This window comes from Urocitellus parryii, chromosome 7, assembly GCF_045843805.1.
Source record: "Urocitellus parryii isolate mUroPar1 chromosome 7, mUroPar1.hap1, whole genome shotgun sequence".
Lineage (NCBI taxonomy): Eukaryota > Metazoa > Chordata > Mammalia > Rodentia > Sciuridae > Urocitellus > Urocitellus parryii.
The window spans coordinates 166282470-166310245 of NC_135537.1; the positions used below are offsets into that span (position 1 = coordinate 166282470).

The following is a 27776-nucleotide window of genomic DNA, read 5'->3' on the forward strand; positions in this document are numbered from 1 at the left end:
AGCAGCAGGTTTTGCCACTTCCAAGCCCAGTCGTTCTTTGCTCCTTGGTAATTTGCAGTGAGTTACTGAGCTGGTCTCTGAGGTCTGAGCAGCTCTAGGAAAGAGGCATCAACTATGGCCACAACTGTACCACATTAGTCACTTATTTCTGGCCTTAAGAGGCTGCTAGTGCTGGATTCGCACATATCAGCAGATCTGTGGGTGCTGGTAGTGAAGGCTAGTGCCTCACACATGGTAGGCAAGTGCTTTACCATTTTATTTTGAGGCAGGGTCTCGTTAAGTTGCCTAGACTGGTCTCAAACTTGCAATTCTCTGCCTTAGCCTCCTAAAATCACTGGGATTACAGATCAGTTGAGGTGGTGGCTACGGGTGTGTGTAATGCTGCTCAAGCACCCCAACCCACCTTTCACAAAGGTACAGTGGGCTTGGCATAAGTCCTCCCAGCACCCAGGTTTCCCATGTGGGAAGAAGCCAAGAGGAACCCCAAATGGTATCCACCAGATTTGGACACCTTAGTTGGTTCAAGGTATTTCAAATCAACATACTTTATTGAGCACCATTGGCGAGCCAGCTCTGCACTAGGAAAACAGGTATGAAAGAGACGGACCCTGCCCACAAGAGGCGTACAGTCTAGAAGAAACCAACCAACTTTTGGTTGATTACTATGCCAATGATTAAGGAAAAACACAAGAGGGTGGTATCCCAGAGCACCTAACCCAGCCTGGGGCTTGGTGTCTGAGCTGTTAGCCAGCTGCAGTGGGGAAAAAAATATTCCAGGTCAGGCAGCACCTGGAGAAAGGCACAGAGGTGAGAAACAGCGTGGTGGCTGTGGAGTACCAAGGGTTCAGGGCTAGGAGGCTTAGTGGTAGGAGGCAGTGGGCAAGGAATGGTGAACACTGGAAGAACCCACTAAGAAGGGGAGTCTCCCAGAACTTCTGCTTCTGCCTAGTTACTCATTACCCATGAGTGAATCCTCACTTTAACCTAGGGGAGAACCCTGTTTGAAGATGGAAGGCTGAAGGCATCCCCATGGTCTCAACCAAGTATTGGCTTTGATGGGGCAGGTGTTCAGAGAAGGTTCAAGCTCAGGGATTCCTTGGCCTCCCAGCTGTAAACACTGGTAAGGACCACAAAACACTGCTCCCACTCCTGCCCACAGGAGTCCATACCAATGTAACTGATGCTTTTTGCCATCACAGACATTGTTCTGTAGTGTTCTATAGGTGCTGCCAGGGGAGGGAGGGGCACTGGGGAGGCTGGGAAGGTGTACCTATTGACAATAGATTACTTCTCAGCCTCAGAAAGAATACACTATAAAGAAAGGTTGGCCCAGAGCAGTGGTCCAGACAAGATTCATAGTGTGTCTGTATGTGTGTGTGTGTTGTGTATGTGTGGTGCATGTGTGTATGTTGAAGAAGCTGGAGGAAGACAGAAGGTGGTACCTAGCTTTGGCCTCCAAGGAGACAAAGGCCTGGGGCTTCCTGCTTTGGTTTGCCCACCTAGGGGGAAGGCAGAAGGTAGCGGGTAAACAGGTAGAGGAGGCTGGCAATTCCAGCCAGACCTGTGAGGACCCCGAGCCTTAGTGGCAGGTACTCCAGGGAGCGTTCCAGTTGAGCATGCAAGAGGATGACCTGGCGTTTGGTGATGCTCCACTCGCCCGAGTTGTCTAGAACGTGGTCAGCCATGCGGGCCTTGTCCTTCAGGGGCAGCTGGGCCTTGATGCGGGCCTCTGCATCCTCCCGGTTCAGGTTGTTCCTCTTCATCAGCCGCGCCAGTTGTGTGTCTCGATCACTAAGGACAGGCAAAAGGGCACTATAGGCCCCAGCCTCCCTCTTGCCAGCAAGGTATAAGGGTGGGCAGGGGTCTGGGGATGGGATCTTTCCTCGAATCCTATGCTGCTCTGGGATACTAAGGGTCCCATAACCAGGGAGAGAGGCCCGGAAGCTCATTAGCTTCTTCCCCCTCACCCCACTCTTGGTAAGGGCCATATAGCTCTGTGGGCCACCTAAGCCCCTTAATATCAAAAAGGAGGGGCAGCTGTTTTCTGCCATCTGGGGTCTCTCTGCTTTGCCACTAGGCCTTAGAGTCCCCAGATGTAAGATAGGAGAATTTAATCACCTGGGATCATCTATATCCTGGATCTCTGGATGGATGATCTTTGCTGAAATGCCTGTGCTCACAAGCTGAACACTTCTGGCAGGTCCCCTGGGGACCCAGGTCTGCATTATCAAAACTAGCTTCCTGGGACACTGAAAAAGATTCCTCTCCTTGCCTCCACACCCCTATGCCTGTGCATTTAAAGCAAAGACTGTGCTGAGAGGGTGGCTGCTATGCTTGATGCCACTGATGAAGGACAGGTGAGTCCCTTCAAAGAGTAAAGAGGGCTCAAAACTTGAACCTTCTCAGACTTAGAATAGGACCAATCACTGTGGATCAAGCTAACCAATACTGTTCTCAATTCCAAGAAAAATTCTAAAGGGACTGAACCCAGGAGTGCTCTAACAGTGAGCTACACCCCCAGCCTTTTGGTTTTTATTTTGAGATGGGCTTTTGCTAAGTTGCCCATACTGGCCCTGAACTTGTGATCCTCCTGACTCAGCCTCCCAAGTCACTGAGATCACAGACATGTGCCAGTGGGCCTAGCCAAAGAATTCCTCTTACCCACCCTGATATGGCCATCAGGTCCTTTTTCAGTAAACTCCCTCTCCTGTCTTCTGCTACACAGGATCCATGCCGCTTGTCTGGTTGTGGTCAGTGTCCCCTGGAACACCTCAGCTCTATGAGCTACCTCAGCCCCTCAATGAGAACAAGAGGGGAAGAGGCTGCAGTACCTGTTTGTGACCATCTTTTCTCAGATTGTAACAGGCATGAATTTTCCCAGCTATGAAATGAAATGAGATCTCATCACTCCAGTTTAGTCCCTTCTCTGAGACCCTAAGAACAAGGTCACCCTCCCTGAAAATGAACTTCCTTCCTCATGGGAGTACAGTGTACTGCTGAGGTCTTGGAGCTGCTTCCTGTCTGGCTAAGAACAGGACTATATTCACCCTTAGTCAGGAATGCACATGTCTGTGACTGGGGATCCCAGTGAGAATGAAGGTGGCTTGAGGCTGAGTGGAAATCCTTCAGAAGGTATGGCCCAGCCCAAAGGACCCCCTCCCAGATGTGAAGGCAGCACCCTCTCACAGCCCTTCCTGGGGCTGATAAATAGGACCATTATAGTTAGTTTAAGGCTTAGGTATTTATGACTTTGGTATTCTTACCCAAACACTTATTCCATAATTGTCAAATTCCTCAAATACATGAATAATCATATTACAGTATAAGCACTCTGGAAATCTCCCACATTATTTCAAATTTATCCAGACATAGTTCACCAAGTAAAGCATAGATCAATTTGGTGAAAAGCAAATAATCACTTGTCTCTTTGGCTTCTCTTGAGAGCTGTACACCCTCATGTGTTATAGGTGGGACATGAGACTACCAGGAATCCACCTGCAAGTGGGGCTGAAAGTTCCCCTAGAGAGCAGGCAGAATCAACATAATCCTACTCATCCACCAGAAGTTGCAACTATTTATCATTGCTCTTAGCAAACAGGCCAACCTCAAAGATGCTTGTCTTTGAGAGAAGGTGGCAAGGGCAGATATGGAGTCATCTGGAGGCTGCAGAAACAACTGACTCCTATTTTTCATTTTCTCACCTACACTAAGATCTAAGTGTGTGTGTGTGTGTGTATTTTACCCCTAGGTATAAAGTTCCAATTGCATTATTAAGGCAAAGAAAATCCCAGGACTTCATGGGGCCCACCTTGCCTCAGTTGAGTCTTTCACAAACAGGAAACAAAGAACAAAGACAGATTCCAGATTTATGTGCAGAGGCCTAACCCACTGGGAGAGCTCAGAGGATGCCTGAGTCCCCCACCTGGCTCAAGGAATTCAGACTGAGCTTTAAGTGACAGCCACAGGAGAGGTGCCAGAGAGGGCAGGGTGGTTCCCAGGGCACTGAGAATTTCAGGCCCCACCTCCAGTGTGCAAGCAGCCTCCCACACATTGATCTCTTGAAAGCCACCTGTGCCCAAAATACTTGCAGAGCCAAGTGCCCACCTATGTGCTGCTATATTTGTGGGTGGCATTCAAAAAGTTTCTGGGAAGCAGAGACACCCCACAGCCTCTCTACTCTCTTACCCCTCAGGGACTGTGTGACTCATTCTCCCTGACAGTTTGATTCTTCTGTTTGCCAAACCTGGATTCTGGTTTGCTTCTTGTCCTGGAAGATTCTGAAAACAAAGCTCCTTATTCAGCTGGGCTCTGACAGCTCTCTCCAGTTTTCTGTTCATAGTGTCACCAATGAGCAGCCCCTCGAAAAGTTTTGTAACTGTTCCCTTTAATTTCTCTTCTAATAATTAAAAAAAATATCCACCCTTGTCCTGACCATCTCATGCTGAAAGGTAAAGTGAATGAAGGGGCAAATGTGGTAGTTGTTTGGAAAGTTGAGAGGTGCTCCAGGAGGAAGAAGGGAGTCAGTGGTAGCCAAGGGCAAGGCCTGCCATCTGGGCTGAAGTGCCTCCAATGGCCAGCAGGGGGAGTCCTTCCCAAGCACTAGGGTTTGGGGGCCTATCACTTCCCATACCTGCCCCAGATATATCTGGGTCATTCACAGAAGTTGGTTTCTATAGGCTCAGAGCACTGCTGCCCAAACCCTCCGTGTGTCCTGGCTATCCCCACAGGGAGAAGAAAAAGTGATGTGGGCTATTTCCCAAATACACACCTTAACCCAGGGGCTTTCCTTTCCCACCTCAGTCAGGCCGGGCCAGGTAACATCATATCACATACTCACCAGTACACTACCACCGTGTGCTTCATGTACTTGAGCAGCTTCTTGGTCTCAAACAGCAGGGGGATATCCAGAATCACATAGCGGTATCCTGGGGAGAGGTGGGAAAGCCTACAAGTTCAATTCTGCAAGCACTCACAGAGGACTGCTTACATGACTGGCCCCACCATCTACAGCACCCCAGCAGAGAGGAGGCCTTCCAAGGCAGACATACTCTGAACAGCAGCCAGTTCAATGCCATGCAGAGCAGACTGCTACAAAAAATCATTTCTAGCTGCTTGATAAGGGAAGACCTTGAAGAAGGGCTGGCATTTGTTCTGGCCTTGGAAAGTAGGGATGATTGCTGATACTTGAAATGAGAAGGAAGAGGTGGGAAGTCGCATACAGAGCTCCTGTGTGGCCAAAATGGGAGCTTTAAGCAGAGCAGAGGGGGGCTGCAGGTGGTCAGCATAAGCACAGAGGGTTTAGTTCACCTTGATCTTGAACCCCAAGAGGTGCTATTTTTGAGTAGGGACAGGACACAGCCAGAGTTGCAGGAGGCTGGGGAGAGTTTCCAGGAGCATCTGGGCTCTTTCTGCCTTACTTCATCTTACCTTTGCTCAAAACAAAACAAACAAACAAAAAAAACCAACAACCCACAAACAAAAAAACCCCAAAGGTTAGGTTCTCCTCCAGGATCCAGGTCTAGGCCTGGCCCTCTGCTGCTAAGGGTCTTGTGGCTAGCTCTATGAAAGACCCACAAAGGGGTGGCAGCAACAGCCCAAAAGGAAAGAGGTCAGAGGCAGTGGGCATGGTGATGACTAATGGCACCCAATCATTCAATGGAGAAAAGGCGCTGTTGGCTTTCCCATCACAAGCCAAAGCCAGTCAGGGTGCTCCCTCACCTACTATGAGTGATATCTGCCCAGAAAAGTTGATGACATGCTTATTTCTTTATACCAATCATCCTTGTGTGGGTGTACAGAAGTGGGAGGGGTGGGGAGCAGTCAGGATAAGGGACAGAGACTCCTAGCCAAGATGGTGTTTCACAGAACCGGACACCATCAAACCAATTTTAGGACTGTCGTGGGAAATGAGCCCTCAATATGATGCAGGGAGTGCTGCTGGGTTCCCAAAACCTGCTGCCCAGGAAGCATAAGAGAAGCCTGAAGTTAAGACAGAGGTTGAAGCAAGGGCTCTGCTGACACACCCTGGTTTGTAGTCCCCCACATCCCTTCATGTGACTCTGGTGTTAAGACAAACCTCATCTGTGTAATGACTAAAAGAAATACCTGCTTTTCAGGATGATGGTAAAGATTAAAAAAGAATTTTGAATGCATGTAAACCACCTCGCCCCTCACTAAGTACCCCATACATGATGGGTATTATTGCCATTGTTCCTCAGAGGAGGGAGGAAAGCAGTGTAGATTCCCCACCCTGTCCGCCAACTCACTCTTCCCAGCTCAGAGCAGGAGAAAAGACCAGATCCTCTCTGGGCCGCTTATCTCCTTTTCCTGCTCTGCTCCCACTGCTTCTTCTCCCCACACTATCCTTTCTTCTGAGTCCCTCTTGGGAGCTGGTGGCCAGCTCTTTGGTTCACCAGCAAAGGGCTATTCAGCTGTCACATCCCTCCTGCTTGATAAGCCCTGCAAACTATCCTGACTCTATTAAGACATCCGTCTGCCTACACAGAGACCTCCCCAACAGCTGGTGATCTTATCTGACGTTTGATTATACCAACTCTGACAGTTGTATTTGTTCTACTCATCAGGGAAAAACTGGGACTGTGGAAGCCACAGCTGTCGTCCCCATTTTTCACCTTATCGAGCTGAAAAGAGCTTTCTGGCTTTTATTAAAGTGGTGGTGGTTGGGGAGGCGGGGAGGCTGGGTGGATGACACAGTGGGAGAGCTCTGGAGCGGGTGACATTATCCGATGCTTAATTTTGGAAGGGGAGAGCCACTCGCGCCTCACAGCCCTGCAGATGTACTTGTAACTGGCCTGGGAGCAAATACAAAGGGCAGGAATGAAAGGCAGAAGGCTTGCTCTTGGGTGGGGTTAGGAGGGGACAACACAGACACAGAAGACAGAATCCAGAGACTTTTCTTGAGTGAGGAGGAAAGGAGGAGGCCTGTGGCAAGGGGCTACTGGGATGGATAGCGTGAGGTGATCTCGCAGGGCGGATGCCCAGAGACAGGTCAATCCCTGGACTGCAGGGAGTGGCAGGGTGGTAGCATGCATATCTGTCTCCCCTGTTTCTCTGGAGGGAGGTACTAGTCAATGGGGACTGGGGGAGGGGAAAGTCTCCCACTCATACCTAAGAACTTGAGGTGACAGTCTAAAAGCCTTCCCTGTACTCCCTCGGAAGTAGTCTTCTCATCATCACTGACAGGAGGCAGGCAGCCAGGTCCAGGCTAGGGGTCATATATTCTAAAGGCTGGTACAAAATTCTCCAGGGCCCCAGGCCAGTCTTTCTATCCTCGTACCTGTCCTGGACTCCATCCTGGACAGTAAGAGTCAGGATGCCCAACACTATCCAGAAAAACAGGGCTTGAACCAGGGTATAGGCCTTGGCAGGTTCTTATCAACTGACCACAGACCCCTCCTTTTCAAATTCTCTCTTCCTTTCAGTTGTGGCACATTCCTGGCTGTCCCTGCACCTGCTAGCCTAACTCTGAGAGGTCCTATTCCCAGAGGATGATCCTTTATTTGGAACCCCTCCGGCCCTCACCCAGGTCATCTTGGGTCTTCCTATTTCCAGTCTATACATTTTCCCAAGTAGCCAGCACCAGCACCAAAACTGACTCTGACTACAGTTTATACTGTGTAATGACGTCACTAACAGGGACATTCAATCTTCCAGTGTTTTCAAGGCTGGCATGATCTGCACTGTGCAGATGAGGAAACAGGCTGAGGAACTGGACCACTTGACAAAGTCACACAGCTACAAACAGTCAGGGTCAGAACTTGACTTCAGGTCTGTGACTCCAATACTCGTCAACTATCATTATTTCTGTCCCTACTAGAAAAATCAACTTACTTCCTGGGAATCATGGCTCAAAAGCCTCATGTGTCTCTTCTCATTAAACTGTCAACTTCCTTAAGAGTTGAGGGAAATGTGCTTCTTTCCTCTGGGGCTGGCACAGGTCTCTGCATGGAGGGGGATTGCCAATAAGCAATGTGAACTCATTGACCTAGCTAACCAGCTCCCCTTCCCACCTCAGGCCCAGGGTCTCACCACGAAGGAAGTACTTGAAAGTCTCCTTCATCATTTCCTTACGGATCTCAGGATGGGTGATGGTATTGAGTAAATGTCGCCGGTCAGGTTGGTTGAAGATCAGGTCCCCCAGGACCTTGCGATTGATATCGCCATTCTCTAGTAAGACCTCAGTGCCAAAGGCCTCCACAATGCGCCGGTGTGCAGGATATCCTGGCTGGACAACTACGGCATAAAGAGGAGACTGAGTCAACTCTACGGAACCTCCAGCAAGTCAGAGGACCCCAAGTGACCAGAGGAAAAATAATGAGGGAACCCAAGGGTATTTCTTTTAGTTGAAGCAAAAACAAAATAAGGAAGAGAAAAGCAATTGAAGCTAACAGCACAGTGCACAGAATCCTTCATGCTGGTGAAGGAACCAGGGGAGACTCCTAAGGGAAAGAAGAGTAAACAGAAGAAGCACGAGCACCAGCAGGGGCAGAGACAGGAAACCAGGCCACAGCGACGGGAAAGCCTCCCTCACCTCTGAGGCCTCTAAGGGACTGACAAAAGGGGAGGCTAACAGAAAAGGAAGCACAGAGGAGCTGCTATGCATGATTCCCCAACCCACCCACTCCAACTCACCATGCCGAGCAATGACATCCACATCAATCACTGCACAGCCCAGCTGCTGGAACACCTGGATCACAGAACTCTTGCCTGAGGCAATGCCCCCCGTCAGGCCCACCAGGAACATCTTCCCAGGAAAGAGGGAGCTCAGACAGACTAGAAGCCAGGAGCCAGGGAATCACTGGAGCGTAGGGCAAGCTGGGCCGATCAGCGATTCACCAAACCAACGCCAAAAGGACCTGCTGTCAGAGGTGGGCAGCCTGGTCAGTGTTGGGCCACACACAAGAGCTAGGGGAGGGGAGGGGAGGGGAGGCAGAAGAAGGGAAGGGAGACAGCTGGGCCAGCAAAGTCCAGCCCTGGGCTTGGGAAGCAGGGGCCACTTTCAGGAGGAAACCCTGCAGAAAAGTCTCTAGTGTTCTTCAAAAAGCACTGATAAAGCAGGCAGACTGAGGAACACAGTGGGAGCTCAGCAATCAGGATGACCCCAAAGTCATTTTCAGATGCCCTCAATCCCACTGAATCCTTTCTGGTCTGGAACACTGTGGCTCATGGGGAACAAAAGTCCTGCCTGCAGCCACCCAAATGGAGGAGCAAATGAAGTCCAGGTGCCTAGGCCCTTCTTTTGCCCAAATGCCCTTCTCCACAGAAGCTCCCACTGTCCACCCTACCTTGAGCACCAGCACTAGGACCACCAGAGTGAGATGAACAGTCCTTTCCTCCCCAGCTGAGAAGTGGCCCAGATGGGAGCTCAGAGGCAACTATGGCTTACAGGCCATAAGCCTGATGTGTGGAGAAGTATAGATGTTGCTGAGGAATATGAAGGAAAGGAGGAGAGGCTGGGGTGGGTGGAGGGAACCTAACCTGGAGCTCAGCATCATGGTTTGTGGCCTCCTTAGTTTAAGCGGCAGCAAGGCAGCACAAAGTTTAGGAGCACGGGTGGCTTCAGATCTAGCTCCTCTGCTTACATGGTGTGCAACTCTGGAAGTCACTAGCCTCTGTGAACTTCAGTTTTATCACCCATAAAATGGGATTACCAGAATCTGCCTCATAGGGCTATTATGCACTGAAGAGAAAATGCATATAAAATCTGTATTTCATGGCCTGATAAGTGGTAAATGTCCAATAAACAGAAGTGAGGATGCTGATGCAGGTTAGTAGATATAAGGTTAAAGTTATATAGCCAAGCACAGAAAGAAAAAAAGGTTTTCATGATGTCCCCATTCCTGCCACCTCAAACTGTCTCACAACAGGCATGTTGCATTTTCTGCAGCAAACAGGTTACCTCGAATTGACTTTTGTTTCCAGGCTAGAAGCAATTACATCAAAGGCCCAGCATCAAATTACTTCTCCAGGACTTTGAAATCTGTTGTAGGACCTCTTTTAGTTAAACAGCAGATTTACTGTCCTAATTAGACTTTGCTTTGGCTTATATTGAAATGAGTTTGCCTCTGCTGAGGATGCCAAACATCAGGGGAGGCAGCCACTCAGATGTAAGCTGTGTGGGTGAATGACTTGAGGTGGCAGAGAACCAACTTGGATGTTTAAATCTGCCTAGCCTTGTTCTCAGCCAGGAAAGCCACGGCAGAGAGAATATCCACCAGCCTCCTCATCTAGAGACCGAAGTATTCAACCATTTGAAAATCATGTTTCCTCTATGTCTCTGAGGCTAGACCCCCCAGTGATCTCCCTCCAGGTTGCAAAAAGAGGAGTAAAGCCTAGGTTCAGTAAAAAAAAATAAAATAAATAAAGTTGGGCCACTTGGCTGAAGCTCTATAATACAGAATCCAATGCCATTTGCTCCTGCTCCTAAAGTAATGAGGGTCTATTTCTTCTCTACATAAGACTAGAGGGGTGGGAGTGGGACTTGAGGACAGGACAGGTCTAGTGAGGGGGCAAGGGTATTTCTCATAGCTCATCATGAAGAAAGCCACTGTCACCCAGTCACTCAATTTTGCCAGGCTTAGCTGAAGGGGCCTGGAAGACCTTCTGCCCAAGCCAACCTCAACCTACCAGCACACAGATGGCTAAACCCCCTCTGAAACCTAGGGAATCCCAATCTGTGGGAATGGAGCTGCCCAAGCAGTTCTGATATGTAGCAGGGCTTGGGATAGATCCCAGCTCTTCTTTACAGCAGTGGAGATTTGAGGACAAGAACAGGCAAGGGATTTTATTAGGCCACAGCGATTAGCAGCAGCTAGATAGAATTCAGAGTTCCTAAATCTTAGCCCTAAAAAAATAATTTACCTTTAAACTAACAAGAAAGGTAAATCTATCTGTAGACAAATGAATTCAGAATCAAAGAGAAATGCTTTCTTATTACCATATTGCTTTCTTCTGCAGAATGGGGGGAAAGTGGCCTATAGACAGTGACCAGGGCACAGATGTACACTATAGGCTCTCAGGGGACTCTAATGAATAGCTTCCCTTCTTGGTGCCTTAGATGGCCATCTGCAGAAACAGATCAGCAGCTGCTTGGGCCCTGTAAGAAAGACCAAGGCGGGTAGAGGAGTACAGGCCCAGGGAGACTCTGGGCTGCTAGCCTGAAGAGGCTGGACAAATAACAACTGTTCCTGTCTAGAAAGCCCTTCTGTGACTCATTCCTTCACTAACTGCTGGCTGCTTCACAGCAATGGTGATGGGGACCTTTCACACAACCCAAGGAAAACATAGGTCCTCCCCCAACCCCAGGGGAAAATTGGAGAGAGAGACAGTAACAAATAAAAAAACGCTGGAGGCTGGGATTGTGGCTCAGTGGTAGAGCACTTGCCTAGCATGCATGAGGCACTGGGCTCCAGCCTCAGCACCTCATAAAAATAAAATAGAGATATTGTGTCCATCTATAACTAAAAAATAAAAGTTTTAAGGAAAAAAAAAAAAAAACGGCTGGGAGGAGCAGAGAGCTGACAGAGGAGCAAAGACAGTAATAAGAAGGTCTTCGGCCTGGACCTAATGTGTGAATGCCTTCCTACTGGTGACTGCTCCCAGATCTGCCAGGTGGATCTTGTGGGTAGGAAGTTACAGCAAGTGAGAGCCAATTATCCCCTCAAAGCTTGGCAAGGGGGAACCAGAGGCTTAGATTCCAAGTTGCTTCCAAATCCCAAACTCAAACCTGTTGGTAACTATCCCAGATACAGATGGATAAGGGGTCACCTTTGACAATCTGTGTTCATGATTTTTTCCTACAGACCATGATTTAAGCCCTCATTTTTCAGACTCTATTCCATTTTCCTCAGTCCACTGCCACTTTCACAGAGGCAATGGGACCCCACAGTCACTCCTAAGCCTGGCTATGACCTGAATCATCTATAAAACTTTAAAAAGGTACAGAAACCAGGCTCTACCCCAGTTCCCTGGGTCTGAATCAACTAGGCTTGGAAGCGCTGGCTAAAAGGGAAGGTGGTGGGCTGGAGCTGACAGGCAAGATCCCAGTCTCCAAGACTGCCATAAACCGCCCCCTGTGTAACTGGGGGTTACACAGGGGGGTTTATGGGGAGTCTGTCTCATCAATCTGGCCCTTGGTATAAGTGTTCCATAAATGAGAAATGACCAAACTCCAGATGCCTTCGCTTCTCTGAACTCAGTCTCCACACCTGTAAACAAGAGGGCTGGCTGGCCTTCCAGTGTCAGTGACAGTGTCAGATTCCCAGGGAGGCTGTTCAGGAGTGCATTCTTCCTGTCCTTCTGGGAGCAGTCAATAAACATTCACTCATTGAATTAAGGAATGACATCACCAATGGTAGCCTGGAATCTTCTTCCTCAACGCTGAAAGCCATTTGCAGAGCTGGCTTGGCTAGAAAGCCAATGCCAGTTCTGAAGACAAGAAAGCTGGTAACTGGACCTAAGCCAGGGATTCATCAGCTAAGGTGGGACTGAGAAAAAAAACAGGACTTTGATGCCAGGACAGCCACATCCAAAGCTTTCTTTCCCTTCATTCTCCACATCAGTGGAAAGAAACAGGGTACAAAAGAAAAAAAAAAAAGACAAGAACTTCGGAGAGGTGGAATCTGGTGTGAGTCCAGAAGCCTGTGAAAGGAAGGTCAGATTCTATAGTGCTTCATAAATGGTGGGCTCTTCTCATTGAAGTTCTCCAAATTGCCTTTCAGTTTTTCCCATTTGGGATGAATCATCTCCCTTGGAGCCTCTTCTGGCAGTGTTTCTTATAGAGAAAAAAGCATGTGGGCTCTCCTAGACAAAAGTCCCACTGCTGTTTTAACACCATAGACGCCCCCTGCTCAACTAAGCCCCAGCATCTTGTCCCCAGACCACTGCAGTAGCCTTGTGGCCGGATGATCCTATAGTCCCTCATGCATATTCCCAATGGAAGCCAGGGTAATGGTTTAAAGGGTCAACTAATCATGTCACTCCCTTGGTTGAAACCATCACTACATTATTCCTTCTCTTCTGGCCTCCCACAGAGCTCTCCAGCCCTGTGAACCCCTCAGTCACTATCCATGCCCTGTGCTTGTTGCACTGGCCTTCCTTCTATCCCTGTACATGGAGGCTCTTTCCTAGCTCAAGGACTTCCAAGCATTCTATTTCCTCTGCCACTCACTCACTTTCTGGCTGACTCCTTCCTTCCTACCACCATCTTTTTTTTGTGATACTAGGAATGGAACCCATGGCCTTGTACAAGCTAGGCCAACATTCTGCTACTGAGCTATATGCTCAGCCCTTTTTAAATGAGTCAGGGCCTAAGTTTACTGAGGTTGGTCTAAAACTTGTGATCCTCCTGCCTCAGCTCCTGAGTAGATGGGATCAGAGGTGAGTGCCACAGTAGTACCCAGCTACTCCTCTTTCTTTACCTTGTACCCTTCCTGTCAACCAATCAGACCCCTGGAACTGGATAGAACCACATTTCCTGCCCTCATGAAGTTTACAACATGTGGTGGTGGTAACTGGGAAGGGTATCAGCAGCAATGGAGGGTCCAGTGTGGTCATGCAATCCCAGTGACCGAGAGGCTAAGGCAAGAAGATCCCAAGTTCAAGGCCAGCCTCAGCAAATTCGTGAAGCCCTTAGCAGCTTAGGAAGATCCTGTCTCAAAACAAAAAATAAAGAGAGGCTTAAGATATAGTTACGGGGTTAAAAAAAAAAAAAAAAAAAAAACTCAATGGTGATTTTCATTTTGGATGAGGAACCAGAGAGGTCACTCAGCCAGAACTTAAAAGCAACAAGGGAGAAAGTCACAGTAGCAGCCTTGTCTGACTCCCCCACCCCAAATCAGGCTTCTGATAATGCTCATTACTCTACTTTTCCTCTTTCATACCTATCATAATTTGTACTTTTGCTTATATGACTTTTTTTTTCCATGCTAGGTAAATGCTCTACCATTGAACCATACTCCCAGCCCCTTAGTAACTATTTTTAGAGTTCAATAAAACATGTTTCATGAGACCAGAATATCTAATTTGTACTGTCTCCAGAATCTTGTATAGTGTCCAATGTCTATCACTTACTAGATGAGTGACATGGATCAAGTCAGTTCAACTCAGTTTCTTCATCTATAAAATGGAGCTAATGGCACCTACTTTTGAGTCACTGTGAAGAGTAAATGAATTGATACATGTAAAGTGCTTAGAATTATACTTGGCAAACATTAAGCATTGAATCCATGCTCCCTACCAGTTACTAGAGGAAATATTTGATAATCATAGAGTAAATGACAAATGATTCCATAACCCAGCCTGGATCAGTCCAGAAAGGAGAGGGGAAACACTTCTGTTAGTAGTAAAGCAGAGGCTGGAATCAGCCTCCCAGCCTTCCATTTTTGCCATTAAAACATGCTGTCTGCTGCTAGTAAATCTCTCCTGGAAAAAAACAAAACATCCAATGGGTTAAACAGAACAAGGAACTGATATTTGAATGGCCACTTTCTCTCTTCCCTTGGGAGAGCTCAATACCTAAGTGGGAAGAAAGTTCTATTGCTTCACATGCTCCCAATCAACAGCCCCAAACCTGCTTGCACAGGGCCAGGACCTGGCGGCTCATTAGCCTGCAGCCTGCTTCCTCCTCCTCCACAGCCTCTCAGGATTTCACACTGGGCATGCCTGGCTAGCCAGCCACTTCTCCTCTGAATTGCTTTCCAAAGGGGACATATCTATTTTCCTCCAATGATCAATATAATCATTCATGAAAACGAGTCATTCCTGCCTTGGGACCCAATTATTTTCTTGTGGAACCAGTGGTTGCAAAAATATATTGTTTTCCAGTTAACTATTAAGTGCTATTTTTATATCATTTCCCCACTCTTAATCTTCCATTATTGGTGAAAAGTTCTCTTGTCTGCTAGGCCTATTAAGTCACCACCTCTTCCAGGCTGCCAATTATCTGGAGGGAACTGCAAGAGAGGGTGCTGGGGTCAGTAACCTCTTCTCCCTCCCCTGCCCAACAACAAGGGAAGGGAAAAAGAGGAGGACAAATCTTGGCTCTACTGAAGCAAAACCAAGCATAAACCACCACTCCAGGGAGTGTCTTCGGTAGGTACAGAGGTGTTGGGCTAGATTACTACGTTGCCATTTATATAGAAAAAGGGTCACAGGGAAGGCCTCTTCAGAGGCTTTGCAGGCACAAGGGCTTTGGGATTTCTACAGTCTCTTAACTAGTTATGTAGCCTTGGGCAATTTCCTTCACATTCTGAGCTTCTCTTTCCATAACTAAAAAATGGAATTAAAACTGACTACTCTTAAGCCCAGCACAATGGCACACACCTGTAATTCCAGCAGCTTGGTAGGCTGAGGCAGGAGGATCACAAGTTTAAAGCCAGCCTCAGCAAAACCAAGGTGCTAAGCAACTCAGTGAGGCCCTGTCTATAAATAAAACACAAAATAGGGCTGGGGATGTGGCTCAGTGGTAGAGTGCCCCTGAGTTCAATCCCTAGTACCACGTGCAGCGCCACTATTCGTAGGGGTCTTATCAGGATTAAATGAAGTGACAGAGGTCACATCACCTTATCTTCCCAATTCAGAGCGTGACATGTCACAGTCACTGCAGTCTCTTTCATTTTCCTAAATGGCACCTCCCTCCTTCCACCTGCTGAGGCCTCAAGCCCTATGTGGTAGAATGTACCTATAGTTGAAGCTATTTTGAAGGCTGAGACAGGAAGACTGATTGAGCCCAAGAGTTTGAGGCCAGTCTGGGCAACATAACAAGACCCTGTCTCATAATAAAATTTTAAAAATAAATAAAAAGTCTCTTTCTTATACCAAAAACCTTGGCATTCTCCCGTTTTTCTCTCACATCCTTCATCCAATTCACTACTGCCCCTGCCAGCTCTAACTCCCGCATTCACAACCTAACCAGACACCCCCTGTTGCAGATACCCCCTGTTGCAGATACGACGGTCTTCTTGCTCCTGGATCAGTACAGGAGGTTCCAGGTGATTTCCTTACTGCCACTGTTGCTTCCCAACAGCATATTCCTAACAAAGCAGCTAATGGGACCCTTTAGAATGCCAGTCAGCTCAGGTCAGCCTCTGCTCAAAACCCTCCAAGAGCTCCCACCCCTCACCTAAGTACAAGCCAAGTCCTGTAGAATCCTCCAGCCCCTCGAAGCATTTTCCACCATTTCCCCTCCTAGATCATTCCCTTCCCTGCTCCTTGACCACGCTGAGCACACACCCACGTATGCGGGGATGCTGTTCCCCAAGCATGACTGAGCAGCTCAACACCTTTCTCTGCCCAACTGTCTTCCATCAAAGACACTGTCCCCAAATATATAAAATAGCATCTGTGCTTTGCCCTTGGGTCTTCCTACTGTTTCATTTTTCTTCACAGCTCGTATCAACATATCACCACCCAACACATTATATAGCTATGTGTTTATTCACTGTAGTTTGCCTCTCCCTCTAAAAGTTGGGGACTGCATATCTAAGGTGCCTAAAACAGGGCCTCAAAAATATTTGTTAGAGCTGGGTGTGGTGGCACCCACCTGTAACCCTAGTGACTCAGGAGGCCGAGGCAGGAGGATGGCAAGTTCAAAGCCAGCCTCAGCAACTTGGCGAGGACTTAAGCAACTCAGCAAGACCCTGTCTCAAATTATAAATAAATAAAAAGCCGGGATTAAAAAAAAAATGTGTTGGATGAATACATAAAGCTTGCAGCAAAATGTCCAGCTCATGTATAAGGAAGTAGTCAACATTAACTATTTTATTGAACCCAGGGGTGCTCTACCTCTGACCCACATCCCCAGCCCATTTAAAAAAAAAAAAATTATTTTTGAGGCAGTGTCTCATTAAACTGCTCAGGCTGTCCTCAAACTTACGATCCTCCTGTCTCAGCCTCCCAAGTTTCTTGGATTACAGGCATGAACCACCATGCCCAGCTAACATTAACTATTTTTTGAGAGAATTTTTTTTTTAATATTTATTTTTTAGTTTTTCAGCAGGCACAACATCTTTGTTTGTATGTGGTGCTGAGGATCAAACCCGGGCCGCATGCATGCCAGGCGAGCCTGCTACCGCTTGAGCCACATCCCCAGCCCTAACATTAACTATTTTAAAATAAGAAAATATCTGTTCCAGAAAACCTGTGAAAAAAATCACAAAACCTTTTAAAATTACTTCCCACCTCCACATTTCTAGACTTACAACATCTTGGGTTCACAGTTGAGAAAACTGAGGCAAAGAGTGTAGAAAGGTGAGTTCTCCAGAAGGCAGGAACTAGCATGTGAAGAGCAGTCACCCCATCCACTGTTTGACAGGAACACCCTGATCCTATCTGATCAGCACAACCACCCAATGAAACCAGTTCTTTCTTTAATTCTCATTCTAAAGATGAGGAAATGGAAGTTAAAAGAAGTTACTTGCCCAATGTAGTTCCACTAAAGAATGAGAAACCCTAGGAGATGATGATTTCTTTCTTTCTTTTTGGTACTAGGGACTGAACCCAGGGATGCTCTACCACCAAACTACATCCTCAGCCCTTTTTAATTTTGAGACAGGACCTTGCTAAATTGCCTAGATTGGTGTTGAACCTGTAAATCTCCTGCCTCAGCCTCCATTACAGGTATGTGCCACCATGCCTAGATGAAATAAAATGTTTTATCAAAACTAACATTTTGGGTTAAGAGATGTGGCTTAGCAGAAGAGTGCTTGCCTAGTAGTCACAAGGCCCTGGGTTTGAACCCTAGAACTGACAAAACAAAACAAAACAAAATCTAATTTTGTTATTTTGATCAATTGTGTATTTTATCATTGTAAAAACTCAACCAAACTGGGCCTGGTGGCACAAGCCTATAATTCTAGTTACTTGGGAAGCTGAAGAAAGACAGCAAGTTCAAGGCCAGCCAAGGCAATTTAGCAAGATCCTGTAAAAAAAAAAACTGAATAGATAAATGGCTGGGGATGCTGCTCACTGCAAGGCACCCTGGGTTCAGTTCCCAGAACTGGGGTCGGGGGAGAAACCTCAATCCAAAAGAAGATGTTTAATACATGACTAGAACACAATTTTTAAAAGTGCTTTAGTTTTTTTTTTTTTTTTTTTTTGGTGGCAGCAGGAGGTGGGGGAAATGGGGGAGATTACCAGGGATTGAACCGAACCAGGGTACTTAACCACTGAGCTACATCCCCAGCCCTTTGTAAATTTTATTTAGAAACAGGGTCTCACTGAGTTGCCAAGTGCCTCACCACTAATCTGCTGAGGCAGTCTTTGAACTCATAAATCCACCTGCCTCAGCATCCTGAGTTGCTGGGATAACAGATGTGTGCCACTGTGGGCAAAAGTGCTTTAATTTTAAGTAGAGACACATTTTTTTAAGTAGACATTGTTGTTGCAGATAAGAATAATAAACCAAAGACTTTAAGCATAAATTCTATTCATACTAGAAAAACTTTTTGTAAGGAAACAAAATGGAAATACATATTCAAGAAGGAAAAAAAAAAGGATATAAAATTTTAGCTGTTAAAAATTAAGTGGTTCTTTTATTCAAACAATTAGGACAACACGATCAAATTATTACAGTACTTAAATCCCATTGTGAATTTAAACGAGTGTTAATAGCTTTATTTTAAAATGTCAATATTTACAATTAACCGGAAATCATATTCTCTGCGCCTATTGCAACTTTCAGAGAAAAATTTTAGCTGTCAATATAAAAAATGTGCCAGCTAGTTGGTAACAAAACAAAGCTAAGCTTATTGCTTGCCTGTCTTCAGCTATCAGCTCTAATCTTTTCTCCTTAAGGTTAGGCACCAAGAGAGGCTCCAAGGCTTTTAAATGTCTCACCCAGGAGGAGACTGAAACCTTGCTCAATACAGACAGGAGAGGATCAGGTGGCAATCTCGGGACTTGCTAGACAAAACTACCCCAAGGGGCTCTGTCCATTTTCTATTCATCATCCAGATCTAACCTTTCACCTGTTTCCCCCAGGCCTATGCTGGTATTTTGCCATACATACTAAGTCAATCTGATTTATTCGGGTGAAATCAGCACAGTCCCTCCCGCAACAAAATAAAACCCCAAATAAAACATTCAAAGCTTCCATTTCCTCACCTTTAGAATTGGGACATAATGTGAAAATCCATTTGGGTGATAATCTCCCAGAAACTAAAGAAGAGTGAAATAGCTTTGAAAACTCATAAGCAAATTCAATACCTGAGATGCTAATGCTGCCTCTGGGAAGCAAGAGAAGGAGCAAGTGGTCTGAGGCCCTCATCACCAGGGAGTGAAGACCTGGGGGACTTCACTTAAACTATGGGCAACCAACCACTCTAGTCTCCCTGAGGAGAAGGAATCAGGAGAGTTAAGTAATCATCGATTTTTAGAGGGTTCAGAACTTAACAAAATAACAGCTACGCAGCAAAGCATTTTACAACCACTTTATGAGACAGCTATTACTCCCACTTTTCAGATGTGCGAAATGGGGGCGGGTCACACAACTTTAAGTGGCAGAAGCTGAATTTAAAAAATAAAACGGAGGTGTGACCACATAGTTCGAAGGCGTGACCACATAGTTCGAAGGCGTACCAGCTTTGACCTAAACCTAGGTTTGAAACCACAATTTCCACCCCTTCCTAACTGTGAACCATTTCCACGGCTGTAAAATAGAAGAAAAACACCTTGCTTCTCGGTGTTGCTGTCAAGACGATGAATTCTGGATATAAGGGTGCTTGTTTGTCCCAGTGTCAGCTACACGGTAAATGCTCAATAAATTGTCGCCCAACCTTTAAAAGAAGGCGCGCACACTACGCCCCCTGCTCCGCGCCATCCGGCGCCTCTGGCGGTGGTCTCGCGCGCCCCAGGCCGGACCTCGGGCCCAGCCGGATGAGGGATCGCTGGAGAGAAACAAAGGAGCTTCGTGCGGCGGTCGCCAGGCACGCTCCCACCCGCCCGCGCGGCTCTACGTACCGGCGCTCAGACCCGGCCTGGCTGCAGGCGCCGCCGCTCACCAATCTCCACAGCGCTTACTGGCTGGCTCCCAGCGGGCAGGAGGGGCTCGGGAACGCGCTCGCGAACCGGACGTCCGGCCAGCGGAAGGGGTGGGGCCGGAGACTGGAAGGCAGGGCGGGGAGGGGTGGGCGTGGCCCGGCTGGAGCTTCTCCAAGCCCCAGTAAGTGAGGGGGCTGTGAAGTCCTAACTTAGCAATAGTAACCATGGTAGCTATGGCAGTTAATGAAGCACTTTCTGCCTGCTAGGCCTTAAAAGCAATCTGTAGACTTTAACTCAATCCTCACGGTTTTGCATAAGAGGAAACTGGTATTCAGTCATTTGATTGCAGAACCCACATTTTGTCCATACAAGCCTAGCAAGTCAGCCTCTCATCCTGTTGCCTCTTAAAGCGTGGATAATCTCTACTGTGCAGTGTTGCTGAAATAATTGGAAATACATAAAAGTGTCTTAGAAAGCATCACATATATAGTAGGTGGTCCTTAACTCCTACCCTACTTCCCATTCCCCAAAGTGTATCTCTGCCCTCTACTTCCTTTTTAAAAGTAGGACTACTCAGTGCCTGGCACAGTAGGGACTAAATATATTGAGGAATGAAGTAATAAAACATTCTTCTCTGATCACTCTAGTTCTTGAAACTTTCTTCTATATTTCAAGTCAAGATAAATCATTTACTTCCATCACCAAATAAATAGGATCCTATCTTATGATCAAAAGGTCCATGTGGTCCAAACACCCTGCTAGTATTTGAATCTCCTCTACATGGCCGCTGTCATTTATACTTGGATGTGTCCTATGTCAAGAGAGCTCACAGCCTCTCAACAGGGCTCCATGCTATCTTTGAATTCCTGGAAGTTAGAAAGATCTTGCCTAGATAACAACTCTCCTAGTTCTGAGCCATGGGGCTGTGCAGAACAAATTCCTATGCTATATGGCCAGATCTAATGTCTCATTTCCTCCCTTGACCAAACAACTTACAGATAACATAGCTTAGTGTTTCTCAACTTTTTCCCTACTCCTGACATATCAGAGGGATACCTAAGCTTCCCATCAGTAACAATGGCAGGTCATGAAAGAAATATGGACTTCCTGCCTTTTCAAATTATCTGAACTTCTTGGGGCATATTGTTTAAAAACTCTTCCAGATGATCCTACTTTTCCAGATACTGCCTCAGTGTTGGAAACTATTGGTGTACAAATAAGGACTTTGTCTTCTAAGTAAGAATCCTGTGGTCCAATCTGCCATCATCAACTGCACCTCTGTCTGGGGATGATCCAGAAGACAGATTGAAGGGCTGCTGTGGGGCTTCAACCCAGGCACCTCAATACTGAAACTTGGCCCTTGCATTCTGAGGTGATGCCATCAAGAGCTTTTTCAGCTAAAATAAATATCCTCCATTATTCAGGACAGGAATAATAAACTTTGAGCTGGCTCCAGATGCTTACACAAGCATCTCATTTCACCCTGACAGTAATGAACATCTTAGTCGCCCCCCCCTCCCTATGTCCTTAGCATCTAGTACAATGCCTGGTATATAGCACTGCTTCAACTTTTGTTTGATGAACAACATTAAAAGTGACTCCTGGTTCTTAAAACTAAATTTATTTTCCATATGTTTATTTTATTTTTTTAATTATTTTTTTAGAGAGTTTTTTTCTTTTTTTTTTTAGTATTTATTTTTCAGTTTTCGGTGGACACAACATCTTTGTTTGTATGTGGTGCCGAGGATCGAACCCGGGCCGAACACATGCCAGGCGAGCGCGCTACCACTTGAGCCACATCCCCAGCCCTCCATATGTTTATTTTAAATAAATATTAATATGCAATTAAATTTATACCACACTTCACAAATACCATTAATATTTATCCTTTATTTGATATCTTCTAAGCCAGTTGCAGTGGTGGACGCTTATAATCCCAGTTACTTGGGAGCTGAGGCAGGAAGATCACATTGTAAGCCAGCCTGGGCAACTTAGTGAGACCCTGAAAAAAACAAAAAGGGCTAGAGATGTGGCATAGTGGTAGAGCACTTGTCTAGCATGCTTAAGGGCCTGGGTTCAATCTCCAATAATGCAAATAAATAAATACACAAAATCTTTCAAAAACTCAAAATGAAACAAAAAACCTCCCATAGGCTGGAGGATAAAGTCCAAATTCCTCAGACTGAAACTTAAGATTTTCCATGACCTGGCCAGATCATCACTCTAGACCCATGTCTCACTGTATGTTCCCCTTGGGAAAGGAGAAAGAAGAAAGGAAATCAAGTTACTACACCAGCTTTGTGTTAAAATATTCAGGTTCAAGTCTGATCTCCTTACTTAATAGCAGTGAAACTTTGGACAAATCACTGAACTTCTTTCTTTTCTCATTGTAAACCAGGAATAACACCTGTCTTAATCATTTCAAGATAGTTGACAATAGAGATCAAATAAGATGGTGACTTTTTTGAGCAATAAAGCACTGTACAAACATAAGAGATCAATATACTGTTCCTGCCCCTGCCCTTTGCTTATTACATTTTTCTACCCTGAAGATTTCATTCCTTCTTTCTCACCATTTTCTCATTTGCTCACTCACACGTTAATTAATCCAACAATTTTTTTCTTTTTCACAGTGCTGGGGATCCAACCCAGGGCCTCAAACATGCTAGGGAGGGCTCTACCACTGAGTTATACCCCCAACCTTATCCAGTAAATATTAATTGAAGGTTTACTGTGTGCTGGCCCAATGGATACAGAGGTGAGGAAAATCCAACCTCATAAAACCTAAGGGTTTGTGGAGGGAAATGGTCACAAACCTAATAACCACACAAACAAAAGTAAGGCTACAATTGTTACTTAAACTCAGGAGGGAGTTCATAGGGCCTTCAGAAACTATAATGGAGAATCCAGATCTTAAACAGCTTCAAAGCCAACCTCAAAGTCTGCTGTCTTCAGGAATCTTCCCCTCGCTACAACCCTGCCCCAAAGATATGCACTCCCACCCTCAACTTCACTTACCTTCTAGCTCAATTTTTTTATTTTGATGGTACCAGGGATCAAGCCCAAGGCTGTCACATGGTAGCAAGAGCTGTGGCACTGAGCTATATCCCCAGCACCTGTTATTTTATTTTTAAGTACATCTGGTCTTTCTGATTTTACCTTAAGTGCCTTTTGGGCAGGAAATGCCTGTCACACTCTTAAAACCACAGCATCAAAAATGCTGGGCCCACTGTGTTACAGGCCTAGGTGTCCGGGTATCTCAGGAAACAAGGAGTGCCTTCTTGATGACAAGATCCAGGGGAGAGAAGAAAATGCAAAAGGCCATTTTCCTATCCTTTATTGCACACTGAATCCGCTGGCCCTCATTCTTCACAGAAAAAAAATGCTCTTGCCTTGAACGGGCAGGCTGCTGCCCAGTATGACCTTTAGCCAACAAAAATTTTATCCTATTTCTCCCCAGCTAAAAATCCATCAGTGGCCTCCAAGTCTTTAGGATGAAGGCCAAACTCCTGTCCCATGTCCCAACTCCTGCTTGCTGCTTGAATCTCAACTTCCTAAATGCTCCTCACACTCCAACCTCCAGTCTCATCATTCTCATTGTGGTACCTCAAAAATACCTTTCTCTCAGGCATCTGCACTTTCACATCTTCTGTCTACAACATCTACCTGTATGCTTTCCCTGGAAAACTCAGCTCAGCTGTCATTTCCTCAGGTTAGGGAACCCTCTTCTGGGCTCCTGCTGGAATCCACGTTCCCTTATGTACTGCACTGTAACTATTAGTCTGGATACCTACGAATTTGTGGAGTGAACCCAGGGCAGGAACTGTTATCCTATGCCTGATTCTCCAGTTTTGGCCATGGAACCTAACATGTCATGAGTGCTCTAAGATATAGAATATATGAATCACAACCTGGCTCATCCTTCCTATGCCTACAAGAAAGGGTTATCTCTGATATGCTGGGAGTATATCAAGGACTTCAATCAATAATGGACACTATGAGCAACTATTCCTTCCTTCCTTCTTTCCTTTTCTTTATTTGTGGTTCTAGGGATCAAACCCACTTCTACCACTGAGCTACATTCTTAGCCTCCCCCACTCTTAAATGGCACTAGGAATTTAACCCAGGGGTGTTATACCACTGAGCTACACACCCAGCCCTTTTTATTTTGAGACAGGGTCTTGCTAAGTTGCCCAGGCTGGCCTCAAATTTGCAGTCCCCTTTGCTCAGCCTCCTGAGTCACCGGGATTACAGGCATGTGCCACTGTACCCTGATATTGAATATATATGACATTGAAACCATTAATTAATCAGAGGTACAGCCAGGACTTAGAACCCAGGGAGTCACTTTCTGGAGCCTATACTCCTAACCACTATACTCTGCTACCTCCAATAACAATCATGAAGAGATAATGGAGGTATTCACAACTAGGAGAAAATTTCAGAATCTGTAAGGTCAAGCTTCATGGGCATGTTCCCCAGCCACCCCTCTGAGCCCTGCTGTACCTCACTACCTACTATCTTCTTATGATGTTCCTGCCAGAATGGGTGGGAGAACGAACCAGCAGGGCCAGAAGGAAGAGTTCCACCATTCTCATGTGATAAGCTCAGAGAGTTGGGATTGTTTTACCTTGAAAAAAAGAAAGAATTTTAGAGAGCTAGATAATATTTGCAGAAAGTGTAGCAACTATCTACAAGGACACAAGATTACATATTTCTGCATAACTGCATAAGGCAGAAATGACCAACTTTTCAGCAATTACAGCTATCTGAAAGTGGAAAGCTCTTTTATAGGCAAATGAGAAAGAACACATACAAAAACTCTTGGAATCCCATGGAAATCATCCTTAAACCCAATTTAGAAACTCTGGCTTTGGGTGATCATTCTTTGCTAATTGACTATAAAACAAAATGTAAACTCAGGCATCAGATGATAAGTGGCAGGGTTGGGGATGTAGCTTAGTAGTATATTGCTTGCCTAGCATATTAGAGACACAGAGTTCCATCCCAGCACCACAAAAACAAAACAAAACCAAAAAAAGGATTTTCTTTAATTTTTTTTTTTTGCAGTACTGGGGATGGAATTTAGGTGTACTCTAACACTAAGCTACATCCCTACCCTTTTTATTTTGAGACAGGATCTCACTAAGTTACAGAAGCTGGCTTTAAAGTTGCAATCCTCCTGCCTCAGCCTCTAGAGCTGCTGGGATTATAGCCAAAAAAAGCTTTAAAAAATATTTAATTAAGAAGAGATAACATATACTATTTTTTTTCTTGTATGGGGGATTGAATCCAAGGGTATTTACTACTGAGTTACATGTCTAACCCTTTTTTATTTTGAGTCAGGGTCAAGTCACTAAGTTGCTGAGGGCCTTGCTAATTTGCTGAAGCTGGTTTTGAATTTGTGATCCTTCTGCCTCAACCTCCCAAGTCACTGGGATTATAGGTGTGCACCACTGTGGCTGGCTATACTTACTACCTACAAATTCAATTCTATGATTGATAAATCATGGATCCTACAAAATCTAAGTGAAGGGGCTAGGGTTGTGGCTTATTGGTAGAGCACTTGCCTGGCATGTGCAAGGCACTGGGTACGATCCTCAGCCCCACATAAAAATAAATAAATAAAAATAAAGGTGTTGTGTTTACAACTAAAAAAATTTTTTTTAAATCTAAGTGAGGGTTATAACTTGAACAATCCAAGAGAAAGCAAGTAAGTGCCTCCAGGTACCTTCTAACTCAGAATTCTCAGTGGTGCTCTATTCCTAACTTTCGGCTTAGGCTTTTACTCAGCTTGGTCACGACAGCAACACTGCTTGCCTACCTCCCAGAAAAGCTCTTCACTGAGCAAAAAACTGCTGTTTACATTAAAATGTAAGGCTAAATATCATGCGTAGGCTTTGAACTACAAGAATGGCAGTGTTCATAGACACCAGCGCCTTCTTCCCTATAATCCCTCTTCCTTGGTCATGCTTCATTAGTGTTCATTCAATCTCTGTATGTCTGTGGGGAAAGAAAACACAGGGCTCAGAATTAGAATAGCAGTGTGCGTTCTGGCCCAAGCTCTGCCATTGGGTATCAGTCAATTTTTTTTTTTTTTTTTGGCATGTACTGGTTTCTTCAAGGCCCCTTCACTGTTTACTTCACAAGGTCATATGTGCTAAAGTAGTAAAACATTTAGACAAATTAAACCCATCTAACACATGTGAGGCTTTATTATTATAATCTCAGAACTTCCCTTCCCCTGCAGTTGCATATATGACATCATGTTTTTTTTTTTTTTTTTTTTTTTTTTTTTAAAGAGAGAGTGAGAGAGGAGAGACAGAGAGAGAGAAATTCTAATATTTATTTTTTAGTTCTCGGCGGACACAACATCTTTGTTGGTATGTGGTGCTGAGGATCGAACCCGGGCCGCATGCATGCCAGGCAAGCGCGCTACCGCTGAGCCACATCTCCAGCCCATGACATCATGTTGACAGCAGTCTTGACCCTGGAGAGATGAGTATGGTGACAGATCTCAGCTCAAGTAGGCAGCTTTGACTTCCTTCCAAAGTCAAGTATAAATGATTGGGATTTATATGCAGCTTTGGATCATATTTACTTTTCTGCTTCTCGGACTAACATAAGAAGAGCTGACTATATTTAGCTTTATATTTTATTTGGTTTTCTTTCCCTGAGTCAGATGGAAACTGTTTCTTCCCACCCTGTCCTTCTTCTCATGTTGAGTTTCACAAAGGCAAAGATCATTTCCCTTTTTGGCCACACAACTCTCTCATGGTAAGAACTAGTCCTTTCCTCAACACCCAATCAGAACAGAAAATCTCTGAGAAGGGGAACCACGTCTTTGTGCTCTATTTACAAGACTCGGTGAGATTACTCAAAGAGGTGAGATCCAAGGGACTGAAACATTCGAGTCTAAAAATTAAGATGCTGCAGATTATCTTCTAATAACTGATTTCCTTAGGTGGATGCCTGGAACAGACAATGGGAATTTTGTGATGGTAACGAATTTAGAGGGCTTAGAGGCAGACAGATCCAAATTTGTATACTTAGTTGCCACTTACTAGCTATACGACTGAATGATTTACCAACCTCTCTGGGTCACTTTGTTTTTAACGACTGCGAAAAAGGGGAATGATGGCAACTACATTCTAAACTTGTTGATAAGATCATATGCCCATTAAATAGTGGAAGGCTCCTGTGGATATACATCAGGGAATAAAAGGGACAACATGTGCAGAAAGGCTCTGCAGAGACCAGACCAGTACCTCGTTATCTGGAGGTCAAGATGCAGCAAGCCCTGCCTGCCGAGCAGTCGGATCTCCAGGCTCAGAGGCAGTGTTTTGCACACTACAATCCTGTCTCCTCTCATGAGGCCTTGAACTGCCAACGACCTGGAGCTGTCTAGAATCCCGAGTGAGTAAAGCTGCCAGAAGCCGATCTGGCTTCTAGCAGGAAAGTGCCCTCTGAGAAGGGGCCGGACATTCGGGTCCCGGCAAGTCGCACCCGCGGGCCTGTCTCTCTCACTTACCCGAGAATAGTAACGGTCCTTAACGGCAGTCAATAACGGCTCACCTGCGGCCCGGGAACTATCTATCAGGGGCAGGCTGAAGTCAAACCTAGACTTTGGAGCCTCCACGCCCAAAACCCTAAACCAACATCGAACTACAACTCCCAGCATGCCCCGCGGCCGCCCGGGTACGAAAGGGTCTGCCCCACCAACCTTGCGGCCCTGCTTCCCTCCAAGCGCGGCCGAACGTCGGGGTTTCCGGGATTGC

General features: G+C 45.8%; 1 protein-coding gene across 10 annotated transcripts; it reads right to left on the minus strand.

Annotated features, from left to right (window-relative positions):
- Nucleotides 1-562: 562 nt before the first annotated feature.
- Dcakd (dephospho-CoA kinase domain containing) lies at nucleotides 563-27768 on the minus strand. 10 transcript variants are annotated; one of them, XM_026408296.2, is made up of 5 exons: nucleotides 27722-27768; nucleotides 8653-8879; nucleotides 8050-8253; nucleotides 4838-4925; nucleotides 563-1791 (listed from the first exon to the last, which is right to left on the minus strand). In XM_026408296.2, exons 2-5 carry the CDS (start codon nucleotides 8762-8764, stop codon nucleotides 1500-1502), a joined length of 696 nt encoding a protein of 231 aa, XP_026264081.1. In that variant the 5' UTR covers nucleotides 8765-8879; nucleotides 27722-27768; the 3' UTR covers nucleotides 563-1499. The 10 variants fall into 10 exon arrangements, 8 of the variants coding, with proteins under 8 accessions (XP_026264081.1, XP_026264080.1, XP_026264076.1 ...); XM_026408295.2 differs by lacking the exon at nucleotides 27722-27768 and adding an exon at nucleotides 27530-27697 and having other exon boundaries at nucleotides 8653-8876; XM_026408291.2 differs by lacking the exon at nucleotides 27722-27768 and adding an exon at nucleotides 27530-27697.
- Between the last annotated feature and the right edge of the window lie 8 nt (nucleotides 27769-27776).